At 48.3% G+C, this 21610-nt stretch overlaps 1 protein-coding gene across 6 annotated transcripts; it reads left to right on the forward strand.

The window, feature by feature from the left end:
- The first annotated feature begins 1342 nt into the window (after window positions 1-1342).
- Window positions 1343-19921, forward strand: TMEM39B (transmembrane protein 39B). 6 transcript variants are annotated; one of them, XM_030326894.1, is made up of 9 exons: window positions 1343-1450; window positions 3111-3237; window positions 3746-3965; window positions 4565-4648; window positions 4968-5122; window positions 12193-12529; window positions 13467-13654; window positions 17926-18046; window positions 19464-19921. In XM_030326894.1, the coding sequence occupies exons 1-9, from the start codon at window positions 1447-1449 to the stop codon at window positions 19704-19706; spliced, it is 1479 nt and encodes a 492-aa protein (XP_030182754.1). In that variant the 5' UTR covers window positions 1343-1446; the 3' UTR covers window positions 19707-19921. The 6 variants fall into 6 exon arrangements, with proteins under 6 accessions (XP_030182754.1, XP_030182757.1, XP_030182753.1 ...); XM_030326893.1 differs by lacking the exon at window positions 1343-1450 and adding an exon at window positions 1663-1741; XM_030326896.1 differs by lacking the exons at window positions 1343-1450; window positions 3111-3237 and adding an exon at window positions 4367-4411 and having other exon boundaries at window positions 3879-3965.
- The last annotated feature ends 1689 nt before the right edge of the window (window positions 19922-21610 follow it).

Here is a 21610-nt window from a genome sequence, read left to right on the forward strand (position 1 = left end):
CCAAGCCAAACTGACCTTGCCATTTCTTAAATTAAAAAAAAAAATTTATTTTTGAGACAGAGAGAGACAGAGTGTGAGCAGGGGAGGGGCAGAAAGGGAGACAGAATCCGAAGCAGGCTCCAGGCTCTGAGCTGTCAGCACAGAGCCCGATGCAGGGCTCAAACCCACAGACTGTGAGATCACGATCTGAACCGAAGCCAGATGCTCAACCAACTGAGCCACCCAGGTGCCCCTGAACTTGCCGTTTCTTAAACACATTAGCTGGGTTCATACCCGATTTTTTTTTTTTTCCCTTTGCCCAGAATACCCGTTTTCTCTGGATATCTACATGACTAACTCACTCATTTCCTTCAAGTGTTTGGTCAAAAGTCACCTTCACAGCGAAGCCTACTCTGACTGTCCTGTTTAAAATTGCAACCTCCCATACCCCTCTCCTGTTTACCCCCACAATTATTCCCTCCTGATATATTACCGAATTTACTAATTTTATGTCCATCTCCTCCCAGTTAACTGTAAGTATGAATATCAAATATCTACTAATTCATTCAATTAATTGAATATTGATGTCTATTACGTGCCAAGTACTGTGCTAAGCCATGGAGCTACCAGGTGATTAAGACAGTTTACAGGTCTTGTGAGGGAAGAAATCATAACACTTGGTAACAGTACCTCATTTACTGAGTGTTTCCTGTGTTAAGTGCTTGCCATGCGTCCTAATAATAATGATGGCTAACATTTTTAAAAACAGACCCTGTTCTGCGAGCGTTATCTCATTCAATCCTCACCAAGACCTATAAGGTGAATATTACGAGCCTCATTGTAAAGAGCAAGAAAAAAGATTTCAAGGCTCAGAATTGGCAGAAGCAGGATTTGAACTAAGGTGGTGGCAGGAGAAATATTTAGGATTTAGGGTCAGCAAAACTAAGTGAAAGGGGGGGGGGGTCGAGGGAAACGACTCCCAGGTTTTCGCTAGGGTGGACCAGAGAACAATAAGGCCAAAGACAAATGAAAGCCCAATTTGGGACGCGTTGAATTTGAGCCGCCTGGGGGCCACTCAAGGATACAGTCCATCTCGCGCAGGAGCCCAGAGACGGTTCCGGTCCCCTCCCTCCGGCCTGAAGAGACGGTGGGAGAAGGCACGCAAGGGAAAAGCAGGAGGTGACTTCCCTCCCTCTGGGGTCTCCCGAGCAGCAGCTGCTGCAAGGACGTAGGGGACCTAGAGACAAAGAGAGCGCGCAGGCACCGCCTTTGTCCGCGCGGCCCCTTTAAGAAGCGCGTTCCCAGCTTCCAGCCCGCCTTGTATGCAAATTTGGCGGCCAGGCGGGAGCGCGCGACTGATACCCGGGGACTAGGCTGCGGCGGTTAGTCCTCTCCCGGCCGCCGTCGCCTCCGACATATTGCCCGCAGGAGCTGCGGCGGCGGAGCGGAGAGCGCCGGGGGGAGGAGATGGGTGAGCGGAGCGGGTCCGGCTCGGCCGGGGAAGGGGCAGACGTGGGGGTCGGGATGGCCAAGCTGCTGATTGCTCCCCCACGCGGACAAGATCCCGGCGAGGGAAGGGGGAGGGGATGCGGGGCACAGAGGGGCCCCGCCCCCTCCTGTCGCTTTGCAGGGTGGGGCCTCGGTTATGGGGGCGGGGCATTGGCGCGGTAGGCGGGGCTTCTAAAAGGGAGAGGGCCCATGGGGGCTTGGGCTTTGGTGAAGACCCGCTCACCTGGGTTAGAAGCGGGGACGGGGCGTAGCGGTAGGCGGGGCCTTACTGCTGGGGCGGAGCTCCTGGCTTCTAGGCGTTTGTTCGGGGGCGAACTTTCTGGGTTTTCGGGCTTTGCACGAGGGGCGGCGGGGCGAGAAGACCTTCCGGACCTAGAGAGCCCATTCTGGAGCCGCGCTTCTGGGCAAAGAGAGCTTTTATTGGCTTGTGGGCGCGTATTCTGGGCTGACAACTGTGTGTAGGCGGGGCTTCTGGGCCTAGGGGCTTTACGTGGGTGTAGAGCTTCTAAAGAGAGGAGAGTGGGTGTGGGCAGAGCTTTTGGACTGAAGGTGCATATGTGGGATGTTTTAAGCCAGGTGTGATAGTGTATGAACAGAGCTTCTGGGTTGGAGGCTGACTGGGGGCAGAGCTGGACAAGTACTTTTTGGAGACACGTGTGAGAAAACCTTCCGAGCTGGGAAGCTAGGCGAGTGCAGGCTCTGTTGCCATGAGGTGGTTTGAACAGGGCTGTAATTTTGATTAGGACTGGGGTGGTGCTTAGGACCTTTGTGCAGGGCTTTTGTGCAGGATGGTGCCTGGGAGTTTGGGCTACACTGACAAGCTTAGAGAAATAGGGTTTGGGTCCACAACCACAGCATTCTCCCAGAACCCACATCCTTGACCCTGTGCTCAGGTCCTGGTCCTGACCATGAAACCCCAGGATGCCTACTGAGCTGGATCTTGGGCTCTTGAGAAGAAGACCTCAAGGGTGCCCAGAATCAAAAGCCTAGAGAGGCTTATAGTATCTGAACAGGACAGCGTATGCCAGAGCTAAGAGCTCAAGCCTCAGACCCACAAATTACCCGTGACACAGTGTAAACTCAGTTTCCTAATCTGTGGGAAACCTATTTTGCTGGGTTCAGCCACTCATCAAGACAGACTTATAGAGCACTTAACTTTATGCTGGCCTCTGTGGTAGGGGGAGGGAATACACAGTGAAAAAGACAGCTAAGGTTAATGACCTCACTGACTTTCTGCTCTAGTGAAAAAGACAATACATATGTTAACAAGTGAATAAGATAAATTCTAAGACTGAATTGTGAAAAAAGTAGAAATAAGAGGGTTATGGGGGCAGATGCTTAAAAAATGGCAGTCAGGGGAGGGCTCTCCAGACATGATACAGCAATATAAGAGGTAGCAACAAGTTTGATTTGCTTAAGGAGAGAAAGGACAGGATGGCCGAAGCTTGGAGGCCAGGCAGGGAATGGGAGATGAGGTTGAAGCAGTAGGCAGGGGCCAGATCAGAGGTCTCTGTGATTAAATGATAAAACGAGACACCAGGTAACTGGTAGCCAGTGTCATTGCTGTTATCCTTGATATATGCCCTCCGGCTTGAGGATCTATTTTATGTTGAGTCCCACAGGAGGACGAAGAGGTCCCAACAGGACATCCTACTGTCGAAATCCACTGTGTGAGCCAGGATCGTCAGGGGGCTCTGGTGGGGGCCATACTTCCAGTTCATCAGTCACCAGTGTCCGCTCCCGCACCAGGTAAACCACCTCTGTGTCTTGCCCCTCACTGTGGGCTCACAGGGGCAATATGAACAAGGCTCTCTCTCACTGGGCTCTAGGATGTGATACCCCAGATCCCAGACGGGGGCTTAGAGTGCAGTGAGCAGCAAAAGACCCAGAGTGGTGGTCACTTGGGCAGATGCAGAGGGACATAGTATAGTAAGCCCAGTTACAGGATTCCACTTACAGTTCTGCTCCTGATTTTCTGGTGGCTTCAACAAGTTGTCTCCGTTCATTGGGCCTCCTTTTCCTCATCTGTAAAATGGATCTAATAATTCTTTCCTTCCTGGGGAATGTTGGAAAGCCTGAATGAGATTAGGGATAGGAAAAGTCTCTGTCGGCTCCTTCGTCTGACAGGCAGGATTCGGACTCCGTGTTTGCCTTGTGCTGCTTTTCTGACCCAACCTCACCATCCTTTGCCCCAGAAGCCCTTCTTGGTGGGGTTCTCAGGACAGTTCCTGATGTTTTTTCCCTCCCCACCTCCCAGGAGCAGTTCTGGGACGGGCCTCTCCAGCCCCCCTCTGGCCACCCAGACGGTCGTGCCCCTACAGCACTGCAAGATCCCCGAGCTGCCAGTCCAGGCCAGCATTCTGTTTGAGTTGCAGCTCTTCTTCTGCCAGCTCATAGCCCTCTTCGTCCACTACATCAACATCTACAAGACAGTGTGGTGGTATCCACCTTCCCACCCGCCATCCCACACCTCCCTGGTAGGTGCCCAGCTAGGACCAGCTGTGTGTGTGTGTGTGTGCGTGTGCGTGTGTGTGTGTGTGTGACGTTTGGCTTCAGTTTAACACAGCTTACCGAGTGAGTGCCCTGTACATTTGGCCTCATGCCGGGCATAGAACATGTAGAAGGAACAGAAAATGAATGATTCCTGAACACTCACCCGAATTGCTCAGTACTGCATTAGGCGGTTCAAAGGTAGTGGAGATAAATCGGATAGATTTTGCCCAAAGGAAGGCAGAATCTTAAGTCCTGTGGGGGAGAAGAGCCACAGGCATACCTGAGTATTTTAAGGAGTGGAAAGATCGTGTAGAAAGAGAGGTTCAGGGACCGGAGCATGGGTGATCAGAGCAACAGGGCTCACACACCACTCTCTTATCTCCAGGGACTGTCCCACTTCCCTCCTCTGGGTCCTGTTCTACTCCTCTAGGTAATTTCCTGGCCTGACTCAGCTAGAGACTTGTGAAGGTCGGAGAGTGGGGATAGTCCCTGTGGAAAGGACCGGGCAGGGGGAGGTGGGTTTGAAAAAAGCCCGTATATGGGCAGGGGGCCCACGTGACCCCCAGCCTCTGCCCCCTGACAGAATTTCCACCTGATCGACTTCAACTTGCTGATGGTGACCACCATCGTTCTGGGCCGCCGCTTCATTGGGTCCATCGTGAAGGAGGTGATTGGGTCCTAGAGGATGACCGGGGACTCTGGGACTCGCCTTTCCCCTGGGGGTACCAAGGAAACACGCCTAGCCCTTCAAGCCCAAGGCATTTTCCTTGGGGCTCCCTTTGAACTTGGTTGAAGAACATTACTCACATCCCCTTCCTCTTGGAGTTTCCTGGGCGCCAAGGAAAAGCATTCACCTTGCCAGGTTCTGTCCGGCCTGCTGCCCCATGGTTCCCTGGGTGGGATCACAGGTCACGCTGGGTGGGATTTGGGCACAGTCCCCGTGGCCTATCCAAGGCCCCATCCTGTCCTATCTCGCCCCGACCCAGGCTTCTCAGAGGGGGAAGGTCTCCCTCTTTCGCTCCATCCTGCTGTTCCTCACCCGCTTCACCGTTCTCACGGCAACAGGCTGGAGTCTGTGCCGCTCCCTCATCCACCTCTTCAGGACCTACTCCTTCCTGAACCTCCTGTTCCTCTGCTATCCGTGAGTACCCCTCACTCCACCCCTCACTGCCTAGCACCTGGCTCCTGACCTCTGCCCTGAGTGTGGCTGGGTCAGCAGGCCCCCATACCTGGAAGACTCATGGCAGGGCAGCAGCGATATCCTCTCACGTTGTCTGAGAACATCCCCCTGAGACTAAGGTGATTAGGTTTTTGCAGGAGCAGAAACTGAGACAGCAGGCCTAATTTACCCAAGGTGCCACCAAGGGGGAGGTCAGAATGGGACTCAGATCTGAGTGTATATGCCAAAGGAACAGTTCCTGATAGGGGTGCATGGGCTTTGTCTCCCTCTCTGGTTCTTTCTCTGTCTTTTTTTGTATGTTAATGTTTATGTAATCTCTCGGTGCCTCCCCCAGGTCTGTGTGCATGCGAGCACCTGCGTGTGTGCATGTCTCTCTCTGTGTGGGTGTCTATGCATGAAGTGTGTGTGCGTATCTACACGTCTATGCGTGTATGTCAGTCTTTGTGTTTGTTTTGCTCACTCACTCCATCTCACCAGAGCCCAGATTATTGAGGACGGAAAGACTGTCTGGAAAGAGCCCAGGACTTCCCCCTTCTGACCTAGAACCGGGGAGAGCTTTGGCAAGATGTCCACGCTGGCTGTTCTTGGGGCAGGCTCCTGGCTGCCTGGGCATTTACAATCATTTCCCAACCCCTGGGCTTTCTGGTTCATGAACTTCCTCAGGCTGGGCCATTTCTGTGTCCCAGGAAGCTTCAGAGCTGGATACTTCTCTGTACCTTGCATGACCAAAAGGGCACTGTCATGGGAGGAGCCCCATCACACCTGTTTCAGTTATAACTAGTGTTTAATTATAAGAGTGACACATGTGTCATATAAAAACATTAACTTTACAGAAGCTTTTAATGTAGAAAATGAAAGTCCTATATAACACCAGTCCTCCAGAAAACCATTATTTGCAGCATAGCCTTCCAAATTTTTCTGTCCGAGCATACACACGTATACTTTTTTTTTTTAACAAAAAAGGAATTAAACTATGCATGATATTGTACAATTTACTGCATTTTTTTGCATCATCATAAAGCTTGGGTATTTTTCCATGGCGATGCATACAGGTTTGCCTCATTTTTTTAAATAGCCTATAGTATTCCATTGTGTAGATTTTTCACAGTTGTATTTGTCTTCTATTGGTGCTCTTTTGAGGTGTTCCTAGCTTTCCCTATTGGAGACCGTGAGGTAGGGAACATTCTTTTGCATACATCTTTGCCCACTTGTCCAATATTTCTGTCAACAGGTTCCAAGAAGTAGAATGACTGTACTGAAAGGTGCAGTACATTTTTGATAGATGATAACAAATGGTTAGAGCCGTCAATAGTCGCCTTAATTTTCTCACTTTCTGGTTGCTATCAAGTGAATCCATTCTCTTTGGGTACAGGTATCATTTAGTATTCATACTTTGCCTTTTTTTTTTTTATTTTTATTTAATGTTTAAATTTTTATTAACATAAGACATACATAGCCTAACAAATCAGTCCAGTAGTACTAAAAAGCTTATGATGAACAACAGCCTCCAACCCCACTTTTTCGCTTTTTATTTATTTATTTTTTAAGTGTATTCATTTCGAGAGAATGAGCACGAGCAGAAGAGGGGCAGAGAAAGAGGGAGAGAGAGAATCCCAAGCAGGCTGTGCACTGTCAGCACGGAGCCCGATGCGGGGCTTGAACTCCTGTACCATGAGATCATGAGTTGAGCTGAAATCAAGAGTCAGACACATTTAACTGACGAGCCCCCCAGGCACCCTACTTACTAACTTTTTAGTCCCACTTCTCCAAAGCGATCTCTCTCACTGTTTCTGACTTTCAGTGTTTTTTGAGTTACCTCCATAATTCTAGTATCTTTGTGCCTTTATTCCTTTCAGAAATTTATCATTGATTTTATAGCTGGATAATAGGTTTACATAGTTAAAATTCAAGATGTATAAATATGTGTAAAAATGTATAAGAATATAGAATGAAGAAGTCTCTCTTTGGCTCCTGTCTCTTAGCTACCCAGTTTCCCTTCCAAGAGGTAACCACCACCATTTCTGGTTTCTTGTATATCCTGGAAATAAATGTTTTATGCATATACAAGCACACCATACACACAAATACATACATTGATTCCCTTCAATGACAGGTGAAGATTACTTAATTCACCCTTCCATCCATACTATTCCCAGTATTTGATAACTTATTATTTTTATTTTTCTATTGATTATCTTTTCCAATAATATCACTATGCCTGTATTTTTTATCTCATCAACAATAGTATCTTAATCCCTTTAATGTAGACAATAATGTTAAGAACTCTACCCTTCCACTTTTCCTCCCCTCTTCCTCCTCTCACTTCCTGGCAGCTATACTCTTATGTTGTTAAGTTTGACATTCACATTCTCCTATATAACCACATTTAAGTCTTCCATTCTTTGTTTAAGGTTAATTCTAAAAGCTAAAAAGCAATAAGTAGCCTTGATGTTATTATGAATATGAAAATACCATTCACTTCAGGACCAAGTAGTGTGCATAGATAACGTTCCTTCTCTGTGGTTACTGAGTTATAATCTTGGACCTCTTAAAAAAAGAAAGTTCTTCATGTCAAAGTCAAATGGTTTCTCTTTTCTTACATTCCATCAATTGCTTAAAATCATGCCACATTTTAGTTTGCTTCGTATTTAGATTGTAACTTTCTAATACAGGCTCTTTTTTTTTTCTTGGAGTTCTAATTGCCTTTCTTTTTTCTTGTTGACAAAAGAGTGATGGGCCTTCAACATATCCTCAAGTTTATCCAGCCTCTCAATCATGCTACCTGTTGCCTGGAGTCCATTTTTCCCCCTAAAGACATCCTTCCTGGAGCCTTCCATCCTCCTGCTCCAGTCTGGAGTGGTTGCTCTTTAGGCCTGCTGTACAGCTCTCAGCCTGGGACTTCCCTTCGCTGCCCTCCTGGGTTGGATCCACTGTTTCCTGGATCCCATGTCTTCTTTCTTGGTTTTCTCCCTTATTTTGCTGGAGTGCGTTATCAGGTAATTTCCTTAACAATGGGTGTGGGAGGTATATACATTTAGAGGCCTTGCATGTCTAAAAATGTCTTTATTCTGCCTTCATACTTGATTGATAGTTCAGCTAAATGTAGATTGCTAAGTTCAAATTCATATTCTCCCAGAAGTCTGAAGATACTATTCCATTGTCTCTAGCATCCAGTGAGAAGTCTGATGCCAGTTTGATTCCAGTTCCTTTGTAGATGACTTGTTTTTTCCTTTCTAAAAGCTTTTAGAGGTAGCCTGTTTGTCTTTTGATTAGTTGAAATTTTATAAGGAGGTGTCTGGTGTGGGACTTTCGTCAGTCATCGTATCCGTACTCTAGGACTTTTTAACCTGGAGATTTGGCTATTTCTTCAGATCAGGGAAATTTTCTCCTATTATTTCTTTGATAATATCTTCCCTTCCATTTTTTCTATTCTGTCTAGGACTTCTGTTCTTAAGGTGGTAGACCTCATAGAGTGATCATCTGTTTCTCTTATATTTTCCCTCATATTTTTCATTGCTCTCCCTTTCTCCACCCCCCCATCCCCGTCTTTCTTCCTCTCTGTCTCTCTCCCCCCTCTTTCTCCTCTCTCTCTTTTTTTACTTTGCCTTTAGGGAGATTTTCTCAACTTTATCTTCCAGCTTTTTTATTGAGTTTTTCAGCAGTCAAATTTTTTATCTCTCAGACCTCTTTCTTGTTTTCTGATTGTCCTTTTCTCATAGCATTCTGTTCTTGTTTTAAAAATCTCTCATGTGCCCTCAATTTTGTCTTTCCACTGGGGTCGATCTTTCGTTTCCTGCTGCTAGGTTTCTAAGCATCGTTAGTTTCTTCAGTTGTCTCTTTACACTTACAAATGAAGGACTGAGTAGGTTGGAGCACACTTCCTCTCCCTCTGCCATTGTATATATGAGTGGGAGCTTTGGCCAGGGATTCTAACTGTAAGAGCAGGACACACAGACTGGCAGACTTTGCTTTAGGATAAGTGAGTTGTGCGCCCCCATAGGCCAGAAACCAGGGTGAGGGGGTTACCCTAGGATGCCCCCATTAGAGATCTCAGTTCTCCCCAGGGTAGTTTATTCACATTCTTTACAGAAGAATCCTTCAGGGTAGATTGTGTGAGGTGAATAAGAGAATAAATGGACTGACTCTTATAAATAAATACAGATCTTTGTTCAATCCCATTTGTTCAGTCCTGCTGCTCACTTCTACCCTTTATCAGATGTGTCTGCTTCAAGCCAGAGTCTCTCTTGGGTCACTGGGCAGATAAGCTCCTACCCCCAGTACAGCCCTCGCAGCATATTCTAGACCTACGCCATCCAGTTGAGCAGCTTCCAGCTACCTGTTACTATTGAACATTTGAGAGAAGTTAGTTTGAATTGAAGTGTGTTGTTGTAAGTGTGAAGTACGCATCAGATTTTGAAGGCTTAGTGCAAAAAAAGAAAGTAAGTAAAAATCTCATTGGTAAATAATGATGCCATGTTGAAATGATAATATTTGGCATATATTGGGTTAAGTAGAGCATTAACATTAATTTCATTTTTTTTCAAAGTGGCTACCAGAAAATTTCAAATTACATACGTAATTCTCATTATATTTCTGTTGGACAGCGTGGCTCTATTGATGGCTTCCTTCCTCCTCTGTCAACATGTTTCCCTCTGCTTTCTAAATTTGTCAAAATCGCTTGTGAACCAATAACCCCACTCCCATTCTTTTTGCTGATATGACTTTATTACCTACTTTTATACGGTCACGTCTTGAGTGGAGAGGGTGAGAGGGAATCAGCCATCTTGCAGTGAAGCTGCTTCTAACTTGTGACCCGTGGAGCAGTCACTTGCTGTTGCCAAATAACGTAATTGTATCTGCAGTCCTCCTTAGAGGCAAAACCAGGGAGATTCTTGAGTAGTTGCCCTTAAATTTGAGTCTGAATCCCTTGTATCACCCTGATCCTATCGGTGCTCCACTCCTTCGTTCCCACAGGGTATCCTGAAGAATATTTTGGGAGTCCCATTACAGTCTTCTTTTCTGTCTCTCTTTTCTAAGCAAAATTCTAAGACAGAATCCCTGGTCTCTCTTTTCTAAGCAAAATGTTATGGATCTACTTTGGGTCAAACACCATGCTGGGTGTTGTTACAAGGTTTGAAAGAGGGTATTTATGAAAACACTAGGTGTAATACCTGAGTGTAGAGAATCAGTACAAGCTATGTAATTTAAAGCAAATTAAGGAAACTGAGGCTCATAGAGATGAAATAACTTGCCCTAAATCAGAGTGCTAGTCAATAGCAGAGCTGGGATTTTAATCCTGGCCTGTTTGACCCTAACGGTTATGCTGCTGACCACAGTTCTCAAAGTAATCTTACTTAACCTTATACCAGGGAGAATGGTAGCATCCCCATTTAAAAAAAATTTTTTTTTAACGTTTATTTATTTTTGAGACAGAGAGAGACAAAGCATGAACGGGGGAGGGTCAGAGAGAGAGAGACACAGAATCTGAAACAGGCTCCAGGCTCTGAGCTGTCAGCACAGAGCCCGACGCGGGGCTCGAACTCACGGACTGCGAGATCATGACCTGAGCCGAAGTCAGCTGCCCAACCGACTGAGCCACCCAGGCGCCCCTAGCATCCCCATTTTATAGACCAGAAAGCAAAAACCGAAAAAGGCCAACTGCTTACCCAAGGATACTCATGTATTCCTTCTTGGAACATCAGGAAAAAGGAAGAAAAACGCTACTCTGGGGAAGAAAGTGTAGCATTCTCATTGGCCCTAACTCGTAGGGGCAGCCCAGGGACGTTTCTGGGGCTGTGTCTGAGGACCTGGGGAAATTGACAAGCCCCAAGCTGAAAAAAGGAACGCCTCGAAATAGCACCTACTACACTGTTCCATGGACACGTGCTAGGCTAACTTAGCTACTTTTCTCCCCCTACATATTTATTTATACTTAAAGTAATCTCTATGCCCAGTGTGGTACTTGAACTCACAACCCCAAGATCAGGAGCTGCATGCTTTACCAACTGAGCCAGCCAGGCACCCTGGCACTTAGCTACTTTCTATAATTATCTACTCTCCTGGCCTTTAGGTCTATCTAGTTCTCTCCTCAAAAGATACCAGCCATACACTCAAAATACCCCACACTGAGTAGCACCAACCCTAAGGGTACTACTCAGGGAAAGGGATTTGTACTGTTCAAGGGCCCATTTCAGTGTTTGGCACATAATAGGCACACGGTAAATAGTGTCCCTGAACTGCTTTCCTCCACAAGCTGAAAAGCTGCCTTTAATGTATGCAGCCGTAACAACTTAGACCTCTTGGGGTACCGCGTCTGTGTTTTGTTTTGTTTTGTTTTGTTTTGTTTTGTTTTGTTTTGTTTTGTTTTGTTTTCTTTAAGCTCTGTGCTGAGTGCGGGGCTCGAACTCACATCCCTGAGATCAAGCGCGGCATGCTCCACCGACTGAGCCAGCCAGGCACCCCTTGTACCTTTTTTTTTTAACTAATGAATTACTCTTAGTATTTGCTGATTATGCGTCTCGGTCTTTGGTACCAGACAGTTCTGAGTTTGAATCCCAGCTCTATTGCTTCCTTATCATTGGGTAAATTTTGGGAATCCGCTTCACTTCTCTGAGCCACAGCTTTCTCAAAAGGGTACAAAATAACCATACCTAATGCATAGTGTTCTCAGGAGACACAAAAGAAGAGAACGTGTGTGAGGCACTTAGTACAGTGTCTAGAGCATGGAGTGTGCCTAAGGAATGTGGGCTGTTAGGATCACCGTTGGTCAGCAATAGACTGTGAGGCAGGGCCTTGTCTCCTACTTCCTCCTTTGTTCCCGACGCTCGGCACAGTGCTTGGCCTGCACTCAATGCTAATACGTGTGTTGAATGTCTTACCGGAGGATGGCTATATAGAAGGATGGGTAAATTCTCTCCTCTGAGCAGCCGGGAGAGCTAAGGCCCAGGGAGGAAAGAAGATTCCCTCCGTGGGTAAAGATTGGGATCGTGGCCCATGGGCAGGCCTACCCTCACCACTGTCTTCCCCAGCAGGTTTGGGATGTACATTCCGTTCCTGCAGCTGAACTGTGACCTGCGCAAGACAAACCTCTTCAGCCACATGGCCTCTGTGGGTCCCCGGGAGGCGGTCAGTGGCCTGGCACGGAGCCGGGACTACCTGCTGACGCTGCGGGAGACGTGGAAGCAGCACACGCGGCAGCTGTACGGCCCAGATGCCATGCCCACCCACGCCTGCTGCCTGTCCCCCAGCCTCATCCGCAGCGAGGTAGAATTCCTCAAGATGGACTTCAACTGGCGCATGAAGGAAGTGCTGGTCAGCTCCATGCTGAGTGCCTATTACGTGGCCTTTGTGCCTGTCTGGTTTGTGAAGGTACGTAGCTCAGCCCGTGGGGTGGGGGTGGGAGGGGAGCTGCCCCGCAGGAGCCCTCCCCCTTGCATAAATAACTGGACCGTTTTTGACAAGATTCCCATCTGTTCTCTTGAGGGCTAGAGTGACCGCTACCTCGATTTTAGAGTAGAGAGCACAAGGCTCCCTGAAAGGGAGTGGCCTGCGCAAGGTCACCCAGCCAATGATTGGGACATGATATTGCTGTTCATAATACTTGATTGATAACAAAAAGCAGTGATGTTGTATTTCACTGTGGCTGTTTTGGCACAGGCATGTCACAATGTCCAGCTTCATCAGTAAGTAGGAAAGCCAGGATTCATCCAGACCTGAATGACTCCAAAAGCCTGTGCCTTCTCTCTTGCTCGTCTGGCCTTCTGGGAAGGTACCTCCCCAGCTGACAGTAGGCTGGAAACATTTCTCCAGGGGTAGACTGCGCTGAATGATTTGAGGCTGAGAGGACATAATATTTCTTGAACACCTACAATGTGCTAGAGCTTTCAGGAGTGTGATAATCCCCCTAACGCCTCTCATAGGTGGTTGGTAGCTATTCTTATCCTCATTTAACAGATGAGGCAGCTAGAGCACAGAGAAGTGAAATGGTTTGCCCAGCATCACATAGTTAATAAAGCAGCAGAGTCAAGATTTGAACTGATGTCTGTTGGACCCCGGAGTCTATGCTCTGGCTCAGAGTCGTAGGCAGCGGGAGCAGTTTTTATGTAAGAGGAGCTTGTGGAGAACTGAGTAGTGGGCACAGGGTCTAAGCCCATGATTAAGCCTTCTTCGTTAGGTATTTGATCCTTGGTCTCAGGCCCCCACTGAGGGCTGTCCTGGTTTCCGAGGCAGACAGAATCAGGGAAGGGGGAGGGAGGGAGGCCATTATGGACATCCCAGGCCTTAACCCACCACCCCCTGCCCCCAGAACACGCATTATTATGACAAGCGCTGGTCCTGTGAGCTCTTCCTCCTGGTGTCCATCAGCACCTCAGTCATCCTCATGCAGCACCTGCTGCCTGCCAGCTACTGTGACCTACTGCACAAGGCCGCTGCCCACCTGGGCTGCTGGCAGAAGGTGGACCCAGCGCTGTGCTCCAACGTGCTGCAGCACCCGTGAGTCGCCCTGCCCTTCTCTGCCCAACCCCGGCCCTCCTGGTCAGTGTCTGGAGTTAGTCCCCTCCTCCATCACCAACTCATTCATTCAGTCAGCAGGTGGTTGTTGAGCACATCTGGTGTGCTGGGCCTTGTGGCCAGAGGAGGGTATCGCAGGACCCAAGGCAGACATGTCCTCTGTCCTTAGGTAACTTGCAGTGTGCTGGAGATGTGAGGAGGCCAGGCAGTAAATTCACAGACTCGTTGACTTTCTCATTCGCTGACTGTTCTTTATCCAGCTCGTTGACCAATATGCTCGTGCATTCAGCCATTGCTTCTCTCCTTCTGTCCCTTGCTCACTCATCCATTCAATCATTAGGTCACCTCCTTTCCAGCAGGCATTTACCTCTACCAAAGCCATAACCAGCCTGGTGCTATGTATTGGACAGAGGAGCTTAGACTTTGACCTACAGGCAGAGGGGGACTGGGGGGGTTTTGAACAGTGAAGGAACCCGTTCCATCTGTCTGGTCAGAGGATATGTGCTGTGTTAGCCCTGACCGTGGTTATGGTGAGCCCTGGCCAGGGAAGCAGAGCCACAGGGAGGAAATGACTGAGACAAGGTCCTTGAGGAGTTCACAGTCTGGTGGGGGTGACAGCCGTACACAAATCGTTAGGATGATGGGCCGAAAGAAGCCCAGCTGCAGGACGGCCCTGCAGAGGCAGAAGTCACCTGCTCAGGAGCCCTAAGGTGCTGGGCCGGCCTCCCCTCAGCCTGGCTCGTCCTTCATGGTGCCTTTACCACAGTACTTTTCGCCCAGGTTACCCTAATTTTCCTGCCTGCTTTCCCCCAGTAGACCGGAAGCTCCTTGAGGCTGGGCCCACCTGAATCTTATCTGAGCCGTGGGCCGAGCACAAGGTGTGGCAGAGAAGAGGCCCCCAGACAGATTTGTAGGGGTAGGCCCACCAAGAAGCAGAGATGCAAAGGAAGGCTGCAGAAGCCAAGCTTCCTGACGTTGGCTGTCAATGCTAGTTAGGGACCCTCCCAGGCTCTGTCCAGGTGGTCCAGGAAAGGGGATGAAGATTGCCAAATGGGCTCAAAGGGGGCTCGGCTTAACCATAGCCTCTGAGGGGAGCGAGGAGTAGAAAGATAGAATATAGCTAAGGGGCACCTGGGGGCCTCAGTTGAGTGTCTGACTCTTGATTTTGGCTCAGGTCATGATCTCAGTGGGGTCATGGGATGGGACCCAGCATTGGACTCCACGCAGACCGTGGAGTGTGCTTAAGATGCTCTTTCTCTCTGCCCTCTCCCCTGCTTATGTGTGTGCGCTCTCTCTCTCTCTCTCCCCCCCTAATAAAAAAATAAAAATAAAAAATGAGAAAAATAAGAATATAGCTGAACATGAGGGAGGTACCTGTCTGTAGCTCACCGTGGTCCACAGAGAAGACCCAGGCTCCTGCACATGGCTTCCCAGCCGCTACACTGGGTCCTGCCAGCCTTTTCTGCCTCATCTCTTACCATGCCTCCACTCATACTCTGCCTTAGCCAGACCAAACTGCTTCAGATCCTCAAATTCTATATGCATGTGTGTATCCAGGGTTTTGCACATGATGCTTGTTTTGCCTGGAACACCCTTTCCAATTCTCTTCCTGATTAATTCCTATGCATTCCTTAGCACTTTGCTTTCCTCCAGGAACACTTTCCTCACCACCCAGGATGGGTTTGGCGCCCCTCCCCTGTGTTCCCACAGCCCCATAATATCATGATCATTGCACCTAACACTCTGCTGTGTTTGCTTAGTTACTTGGCTGTTATTCCAGGAGTAAAGCTCCCGGTCGTCAGGGTCCTTGCCTGTCAAGTACTCAGCCATCTCACTCCCAGAGTGCCTGGCTTATAATAGGGCCACAGTAAATTTTTGTGGTTCGTGTCTAGTCTTTTTATAAGGTAAAATTTACATATAGTGAAATGCATAGATCTTAAAGTGTATAATTCTTTGAGTTTTGATAGTCATATATACCCACGTAGCCCACATCGAATCAAGATGTAGAACATTTCCAGCCTCTGAAAATTTCCTCCTGGCTTTTGCCAATGACCGCCCCCTCACCACCACCACCCAGACAACTATTTGTCTACATTCCTTCAAAACTAACCATAAGGGGGGTGCCTGAGTAGCTCAGTTGGTTGAGCATCTGACTCATGATTTCTGCTCAAGTCATGATCCCAGAGTCGTGGGATCAAGCCCCACATCGGGCTCCATGCTGAGCATGGAGCCTGCTTAAGATTCTCTCTCTCGGGGCATCTGAATAGCTCAGTTGGTTGAGCATCTGACTTCGGCTCAGGTCATGATCTCATGGCTCATGGGTTCGAATCCCCCATCGGGCTCACTGCTATCAGCACAGAGCCCGCTTTGGATCTTCTGCCCTCCTCTTTCTCTGTCCCTTCTCTGCTTGCATTCTCTCTTTCAAAAGTAAATAAATCTCAAAAAAAAGATTCTCTCTCTCTCTCTCTCTCGGGGTGCCTGGATGGCTCAGTTGGTTAAGTGTCCCAACTCATGATTTTGGCTCAGGTCATGATCTCACGATTCGTGAGATCAGGCCCCACATGCTTGGGATTCTTTCTCTGCCCCTCCCCTGCACACACTTTCTCTCTCAAAATAAAAATAAATAAACATTTTAAAAAAAGATTCTCTCTCTCCCTCTGTCCTTCTCCCTCACTCATGCGTGTACACATGCTCGTGTTCTCTCTCTCAAAAAAAAAAAAGATTTTTTTTTAATAAATAAATAAACTAACCATAGGTTAGTTTTGGCTGTTCTACAAGTTCATGTAAATGAAATCTTGGGTTCAGTTTCTTTTTCATTCAGCACATCCCTGTGAGTTTCATCTGTGTTATTAGGTATAATGTGATAGCTGGTTTTTCTTTTTTGTTTTCTTTTTTTTAAGTTTTATTTTTTTATTTCTGGGGGGGGGGTGCAGAGAGAGAGAGGGAGACGCAGAATCTGAAGCAGGCTCAGACACAGGGCTCAAACCCACAAGCCGTGAGATCATGACCTGAGCTGAAGTCAGACGTTTAATCAGCTGAGCCACCCAGGTGCCCCTCTTTTTGTTTTTTGTTTTGTTTTGGTTTGGTTTATTTTGAGAGAGAGTACCATGCAAGCAGGGAAGGGACATAGGGAGAGGGAGACAGAGCATCTGAAGCAGGCTCCATACCTGGCACGGAGCCTGATGCGGGGCTGGCTCTCACAACCCTGAGATCCTGACCTGAACTGAAATCAAGAGTCAGACACTTAACTAACTGAGCCACCCAGGTGCCCTGATAACTGGTTTTTAAGTGAATGAATCAACAGGGTAGGAATGAGATAGAGTTTTTTGTAGACAGCAATTCTCTGTCCTCTGGCCCAGGACCCCGGGAGGCCCTGTGATATCTGGCAGAACACTGGAAGAATTGGAAGATCCCACCATCTCAATCACATGCTTATTGAAGTCCCTCTGTGCCAGGCCTTGTGCCATGCCCTGAGGTCGTAGAGATGAATGGTATACCATCTCTTCCGTCAAGGGTTCCCAGATTAGTGAGGAATTCAGGGAAGTACGTAAGTGATAAAACACTGGGGAAAGTGGACCAGTAGCAGGAGATTCAGGGAGCAGTTGAAGAATGCTGAACTCTGTGGGGAGTTTGAGGAAGGCTTTCTGGAGGATCCTGAGTTTGGAAAGAGCTCGCCAGAAGGATACGGCATCAGGAAGTGCAGTTCAGTCGGAGGGAGAGACTTGCGCAGAGACATGAAACAGTAAGCTGTGCTGGAGGAATTAGAGACAGTTCTGAATGGCTTGTGCCTGGGCTGTGCGGTGGGAGTCACGGAAGGGCCTCAGCGGCAACACCACATCCTTGGGGACTTGACTCCAAGAGCACTGAAAACACTTAAGGGGGTTCGAGCAGAGAATAGGCTCAGCTTGGTGTTTTACAAAGACCACTCGGGCAGCTGTGTAGTAGACCAGCTGGAGGCTAGAGGTTAAGAGCAGGTGAGGAAAATGCACCCGAAGAGGGAAAAGGGTTTTCTGGACAGTCTCTCAGACATGAATGACAACCCTAGACCCTCTGCCTCCCAGTGCAGTGAATTTCTCATGATTGTTACCCCATTTTACAGAGGAGGCAGCTGAGACCCAGAAAAGGAAAGTCACTGTGTCTAAATGATAGAAATGGGAGTCGGGGGCCCTGGTGATCACGCCAGGCCCAGGCTTCTGGTACCCCCTTTTGTGGGTGAGCTGGGCATAAGGGGCACTGTTGGGCTGTGCCTCCAGGTGGACGGAAGAATGCATGTGGCCGCAGGGCGTGCTGGTGAAACACAGCAAGAACGTCTACAAGGCAGTGGGCCACTACAACGTGGCTATCCCCTCTGACGTCTCCCACTTCCGCTTCCACGTGAGTCTCCTCCCCTGGGAAGGAGGGGTGGGGCCTGATCTGGAGAGCAGGAGGATCCCGGACGGGAAGGTGATGTCCTAGCAAGAGACAGCTATTTTCAGCATTTCCCAAATCCAGCGGAAACTACACACTGTGCAGCACAAGGACAGCCATACCAGTGGTGACTTCATAAGTGCAGCTCACTTGGTGGCTGATCCTTGAAAACATCGGGTGGAGGCGGGGAGGATGATTCAATAAAAGAAGAGGTTCTCAGTGGCGAAAATAAGAACTATCCCCATTCCATATGGTGCGCCAGGCACAGTGGTAAGCAGTTGCCATGCAGCCTCCGTGCAGTCTTCACCTGTGTGTGAGAGAAACACCACGGCTCTCCCCATTTTCCGAGACTGAAATTGGCTCAGAGGGTCTAACTCGTTCAAGGGTGCCTTGCTCGGAAACTTGGGATCTGATGGTCATGACTCCTGGACTCAGCATTATGGAAAGGGTTGCTCAAAATCATTGAGGCTAGTGGTCTCCATTTTATTTACTTATTTTACTCTCAAAAGCCTTTTTTCCAACACAGTCATAGACTGAAGTCTGGTATATAGGACCTCCTGGCACTACTCTATTTGAAAGAGTTGGGACTCCCTTCAGTTCCCACTCACCACTGCTATAGCCCCTAAAAGACCTCCTCAGAACCCAGGGTTCCAAGGAACACAGTTTGAGGAATCATTGATCTGTGTCATCTCTTCACGGTAGAGCAACCCGAAGCCCCGACAGGAAAGGGACTTGCCCAAGGTCCTGTAGCCTGTCAGGTTCAGAACTGAGCCTGGCATGCTGGTTTCTTGGACTCCCATTCCCTGCCACTTCTCTTCCCATCCTTTAAGTAGCTCTTGAGGTCAGGTACCTTGGTCCCTGCAGAATTGAAATTCCCTAAGACGTTGATTGCACTTTGGAACGGATGAGAACATTTTTCTCGAGTCCCCACACTCTGTCTTCCTTTGTAAATACCAGGTCAGAGTGAGGTGTCGCCACATGCCCTAGAAGCTTCTGGCCTAGATCAGGATGCTACCCATGAAGAAGTGGGTTTCTCAGACTGTAGAGTCTATGATGACTTTCCATGCCTGTGTCGTAAGATTCTAATTTGTTCAGGCCTGACTATACCCAGGAGGATCACATATAAAAAGGTGTCGATTATAGACCAGAAAAGGTTTGAGGGAGTAAGTGAAACCTCTCAAGAAAAGCTTCCTGGAAAAGAAACACCACAGGCAGAGGTGGAGAGGTGGCAAAGTCCGTGCCCAACCTCACAGTCTTCCTCTCCATCCAAGTCTGCATGGGGCCCCCAGAGCTTGTCCCCTTCCCTGGCCCACCCTAAACCCCCATCCGGGAGGCAGGTTTCTCGAACATACTTTCCAGTCCCTGTCTACCCTTTCCTGGGCAGTTCTTTTTCAGCAAACCCCTGCGGATCCTCAACATCCTTCTGCTGCTGGAGGGTGCTGTCATTGTCTACCAGCTGTACTCCTTAATGTCCTCTGAAAAGTGGCACCAGACGATCTCCCTGGCGCTCATCCTCTTCAGCAACTACTATGCCTTCTTCAAGCTGCTGCGGGACCGCTTGGTATTGGGCAAGGCCTACTCCTACTCGGCCAGCCCCCAGAGGGACCTGGACCACCGGTTCTCCTAAGCCCCAGGGTGACCCCAGGGACAGCATCCAGGCTTCAGCCAGGAGCTCTCTGGGAAGGGGCTGTTGGGGAGGGTTGGGTGAGGGAGCAAAAAAACACAAAAACAGACAAAAAAAATTGACCAGAGCTTTGTATTTTTGTTACATACTGTTTCTTTCTTTGATAATTGATGTGATTATGAGGGGGGAAAAAAGTCCTATTTTTATACTCCCATTAAGCCTGTGTGTCCTGTGTTTCTTTCCCTTCTTGCCTGTCAGGCAGAGAGCAGAGGTTAGGATTCTGGGCCAGGAAGCCCTGTGTGTGGCTTCTGGGGTCCTTATGGGTCCTGCCTTCTCCAGTGGAGAGGAAATGAGACACCAGAAGTCATGGTGTTTACCGCTGGCTGAATGCTGTGTATCAGACATTACTCTCATGTGTATTATAAGCCTTGTTTCAATCCAACTTTTATGTCAACCCTAGGAGGTAGGTACTGTCACTCTAATTCTATAGGTGAATAACAAGCTCAGAGAGCTATAGCGACTTGCCGAAGGTAACACAGCAGCCAAAAAACCCTCCCAAAAGACAACACCACTATCCTCTCAAAATGTGATGTCCTGATTCTCTCAGCATGCAGTCACTGAGACCCTGCTCTGTGTCAGGTGCTATGGTAGACAGGACGCCAAGACAGAAACAGACAGGTCACACTACACTGGGATGGGTGTTAACAGTTACAGGACAGCAGCACAGGAGAGAGCATGTTTAATGCTCTAAGAATTTCTTGAAGGAGGGGACAGTCTGAGTTGTCAGGCACTTTCTAGGTGGGCAAACTGGGGGAAAGGCACTTCAAGCAGAGTAAAGGAGACATGTAATACATGTGAGATTTGGAACATTCTGGTGTATTTGGGGCAGGTAAGCAGAATGGTTCCTAGAGCAGGAAGGATAGGGAACAAGGGGTGGGGGTGGGGTGGAGCTGGAAAATTTTGCAGGAGATGGATCAGGGTGGACCAATGGTTCTAGGCCAGGGAGGGTGTGTAAGCAAGGTCAAGCGCTAGAGTGGAAACAAAGCTGCTTGGAGGACCACCTGGCTCTTACTGGACAGGCTAGAGGGCTCACACTGGGAAAAAAGGACAGTCATAGCCACTCGTCTACTCTGTTTCCTGAGCCCTTTTTGGCCACAGGATATGCAGATGAGTCTGTGGCGGTATATGGGAGACAAATATTGCAACAAAAACTTTTTGGTGTCTGTTGAGGAAGGCATCATACTAGGTAAACATGAGACAGATAAAAAGGAGGATGTACCTTAGACAACCAGGAGACAGAAACATACCTTGTAAGCAAATCAGAGTGCTGAGTGCTGAGGAAAATGTGTGTCCAGGGCACTGGGGAGCAGAGAATAGGTACCCAGGCTCTGTCTGGAAAAATAGGGTTTTTTAGGGAGGGGAGAGTTGAACTAGATCTTGAAAGTGAATTTGTTCACCCTATGGTCAAGTGGGAAGGGAGGGCATTGCATTCCAAGCAGGGGAAACAGCATATGCAAAGGCACAAAAAATGCATACTTGGGGAAAGGGGTTCCTCAAATATGAATGGAACCTGGGTGGCTTAGTGGAGAAAGCCCAAGAAGTGAATAAGGACCAGCCTGTGTGTCAGATTGAAATGTTTGAGCATTACCTAAGGGCAGACAAGTAACTAAGCAGAGGAACAATCTGACAAATTCTCTGCTTATTTAAATCTGATTGTTTAATGTTTATTTTGTAAGTACCCATGCCGCATATGCACACACATGTGGGGTAAGGGCAGAGAGAGCGGAAGAGACAATCCCAAGCAAGCTCTGCGCTGCCAGCCTGGAGCCTGACACAGGGCTCAATCCCACGAACGGCGAGATCGTTACCTGAGCCGAAATCAAGAGTTACAGACTTAACCAGCTGAG

This window comes from Lynx canadensis, chromosome C1 (genome assembly GCF_007474595.2).
Source record: "Lynx canadensis isolate LIC74 chromosome C1, mLynCan4.pri.v2, whole genome shotgun sequence".
In the NCBI taxonomy this organism is placed as follows: domain Eukaryota; kingdom Metazoa; phylum Chordata; class Mammalia; order Carnivora; family Felidae; genus Lynx; species Lynx canadensis.

Bases quoted from the DNA above. Each gene is read 5' to 3' on its own strand.
- TMEM39B (XM_030326893.1), top strand. From the start codon at position 1,678: ATGGGGGCTTGGGCTTTGGTGAAGACCCGCTCACCTGGGTTAGAAGCG. The intron at 13,655-17,925 runs GTGAGTCGCCCT...CTGTGCCTCCAG, and splicing joins TCCAACGTGCTGCAGCACCC to GTGGACGGAAGAATGCATGT. The intron at 18,047-19,463 runs GTGAGTCTCCTC...TTTCCTGGGCAG, and splicing joins TCTCCCACTTCCGCTTCCAC to TTCTTTTTCAGCAAACCCCT.